General features: G+C 62.4%; 1 protein-coding gene across 1 annotated transcript in view; it reads right to left on the minus strand.

The window, feature by feature from the left end:
* Positions 1-35: 35 nt before the first annotated feature.
* LOC103777819 (caskin-2-like) overlaps positions 36-2,858 on the minus strand; it is a gene marked incomplete at both ends in the record, with an annotated part of 4,424 nt that continues 1,601 nt past the window's right edge. Inside the window, 7 exons of the mRNA XM_008945380.1 lie at positions 36-783; positions 1,150-1,288; positions 1,520-1,621; positions 1,731-1,841; positions 2,046-2,152; positions 2,279-2,333; positions 2,770-2,858. Of these exons, the coding sequence (XP_008943628.1) occupies positions 36-783; positions 1,150-1,288; positions 1,520-1,621; positions 1,731-1,841; positions 2,046-2,152; positions 2,279-2,333; positions 2,770-2,858 (1,351 nt within the window). The remainder of the gene's footprint in view (positions 784-1,149; positions 1,289-1,519; positions 1,622-1,730; positions 1,842-2,045; positions 2,153-2,278; positions 2,334-2,769) is intronic.

The following is a 2,858-nucleotide window of genomic DNA, read 5'->3' on the forward strand; positions in this document are numbered from 1 at the left end:
AGCTGCTCTTCTGTCCAGGGGACACGGAGGGGTACGGGTGCACCAGGGCCTTGGGCTGCTCTGCTCCCAGGAGGGAAGTGCCCGGTGGGGATTTCAAGGAGACGTGTGGGTACATGAAGACATACGGGGCCATTGCTTTGCTGGGGGTCTGGGGAGGAGTGCACGGGGTGACTGCCGGCGTCCCGGCACATTTCTGAGCTGCCGGCCGGGCGTACTGATCCGTGCCTTCGGGCAGGTTCCTCTCCTTGAGAGGACTGCCCCCGCCGCCGTTGGCATAGCCGTTCAACCCCTCGGGTGACACAAGCTTCCCGTGGGGCTCGGGACTGGGTTGCCCCCGCAGGCTGGCGTGGGGCCCCTTGATGCGGGGTGGCGCGCAGGGCTGCCCGCCACTGCTGCTGCTGCTCTCCCCGCTGCCCAGGCTCTCCTGTGAGGGGCTGGAGAGGTGCCGGGACAGCACGTTGTCCTGAGAGTGCCCCGAGCCCCGGGACCGCACCCCGATGCTCTCCTGGCTCCGTGACATCCCCTGGCTGCTCTTAATGCCCAGCGTCTCGTGACAGCTGTTGGACATGGCCGTCTGGAGCTCATAGCTGAGCTCGCTGTCCTGGAAGGTTGTCATTTTGGGGGTGTGTGGGGACTGGCACTCTCCATTCTCCAGCGACTCGATGGTGACAATATCCAGGGCACCGGGAACTTTGCGTCTTGCCAGGGTTGCTTCTGCTTGGTTGAGGCTTTTGCGGAGGTCTCTGAGCTTCTTGACAGCCAGCATGATCTTCTTTTGGTGGCCTGTGCAAAGGTTGTGACAGGAAAGGGTTTTTAGGTCAGCTCTGGCCCCCAAGGCCTTTGTTTCCTGGCCAAAAAGAGTCATGGTCACGTCACCAACAAGGGCAAAAGCCTCTGGGTTACTGAAACCCTGCCTATGGGAGGAGACAAACTACGGCCAGCATCCACCTGGCTCAGCCTGGCTCCAGCCTGCCAAAGGAATTCCTTGGGACAGCCCAAGGGACAGCTGTGAACTGCCCTTTCCAGGTGCTCAGGACATGGCCTGCACCTCCCAGCCTGAGGGAGAACAGGGCATGGGGACCTGGGTAGGAAACCTGGCTGCCAAACCTGGCTGCCCTGGACCACCCCAGCCCAGTGGCAGGGACTCACCCAGTTTGTTGATGCCAATCTCTTGCAGATCCTCCCACGTTAGGTCTGTCACGATGGTGATGGAGTCATAGCCATTGTTCACCAGCTTTTTGTGGTACTGGGGCAACCCGATGGCACTGAGCCAGTCCATCAGGTCAGCCTGTGAAGAGCACAGAGACGCTGCTGTGAGCACTGAGGCATGGGCAGCACCTTCAGCCATCCCACCCTGCCCCTAGACAGGAGACCACATTCTGGGCTCTCTCTACACAGGCCGTCGCAGCCCACATTTGCTTCCAGACCCAGCTCCTGTCCTGTCCTGGGGTAAGACAGGTCTGAGAAAAGACCTGGGGAAAGAGGGTGCTGGCCCAAAGCCCTGGAGCCAGGGACTCACCGGGATGTAGTTGGGCAGCCATTCGGCGATGGTGAGCTGGCTGATCTCGGTGGAGATCTTCTTCCTATGGCCCGGCTTGGTCACGCCGATGGCTGTCAGATCCTAAAACGTGCAGAGTGGGGCTGTGGTCAGCAGTGGCACGGGGGGCATGGGGCAGCAGCTACCCACTGCAGTTGGGGGGGTGTTGGCCAGGGGGGGTGACCTGCCTTACCTCCGGGGTCATGCGGCTGATGGTGGGGACGTCGTAGCCGGCGTTAAGGAAGTTGGCAGTGTACGACTCCAGCTGGAACTCACTCAGCCAGTTGTAAATGGCTTCTGCGTCCTGGGGAGAGGATGGGGCAAAGAGCAGCTCGTGAGGGTGGCTGCTGGGGCTGGAAGGATCTGGCTGCTCTCCTTGGAGCCTTGATGGGCTCTCCTTGGGCAAGACTCGTCTGTCCTCACTGTCCTCAAGACCCCGTCCCCTGTGTCCCCAGTGCAGGGCCCCAAGTGTGGACCTTCCACCCAGCTTCCCCGCTGGCCCAGTTACCTTCCCCTCGAGGAGCTGCTCAGGCCGCAAGTACTGGTGGGAGAAGCCCCTGTCTCCAGGGGGGCAGCTGCCTGGGGTCTGGTGGCTCTGTGGCCCTGGCAGAGAGGAGGGAGGAGAACCATTACGGGGTCACCAGAGCAGCGAGCAGTGCCCAGGGCCAGGGATCAGCTGTCCCCAAGGCCTCATGGAGCTGGGACAGCCCTCACCTGCAGTGGAGGTCAACTGCCCATTGCGTGGCTCCGATCCCAAAAGCTGCTGCTGGAGGTCATCGCCAGCGGAGGGCAGCGGCTGGGGGAGAGGAGGAGTGAGCGGAGAAGGGAAGGGACCCCCTCCGGAGACAAGCCCTGTCACACCCTGGGAGCGGAGCGAGGGTCCTTGTGCTGGGCTGCTGGGCACAGCATCACCCAGGGAAAGGCTGGACCCCAGCAAGAAAACTGGGCAGGATTCGGGCCAGGGCCCTTTTCCTCTTCTCGGATGACATAGGATACGGTGGAGATGCTGCATGGTACCAAACAGAGCCTGCAGCTCCACCCAGAAAGACCAGCTGTGCTATGGAGGACAACTGGGGACCCCTCAGGAGCATCTCCCCACTGAGTCTTGACAGCAAATAGGTGTTTGGTGGAGGACGCTCAGCTCCTGCAGCCCCCCTTCACTGGGAGGTGCAGGGGGTGACAGGGGCAGGATGGGGGGGAGCAGCACGGGGGGAGCAGGGGCCAGCACCTACCCTGGCGTTCTCGATGAGGATGCTGGTGCTCTGCCCGTTGGTGCCCTCGGTGCTCTGGCCGCTGCCGGCACTGCGGATGCTGCCGATGC

Source organism: Merops nubicus, unplaced genomic scaffold (assembly GCF_000691845.1).
Source record: "Merops nubicus isolate BGI_N331 unplaced genomic scaffold, ASM69184v1 scaffold40388, whole genome shotgun sequence".
In the NCBI taxonomy this organism is placed as follows: domain Eukaryota; kingdom Metazoa; phylum Chordata; class Aves; order Coraciiformes; family Meropidae; genus Merops; species Merops nubicus.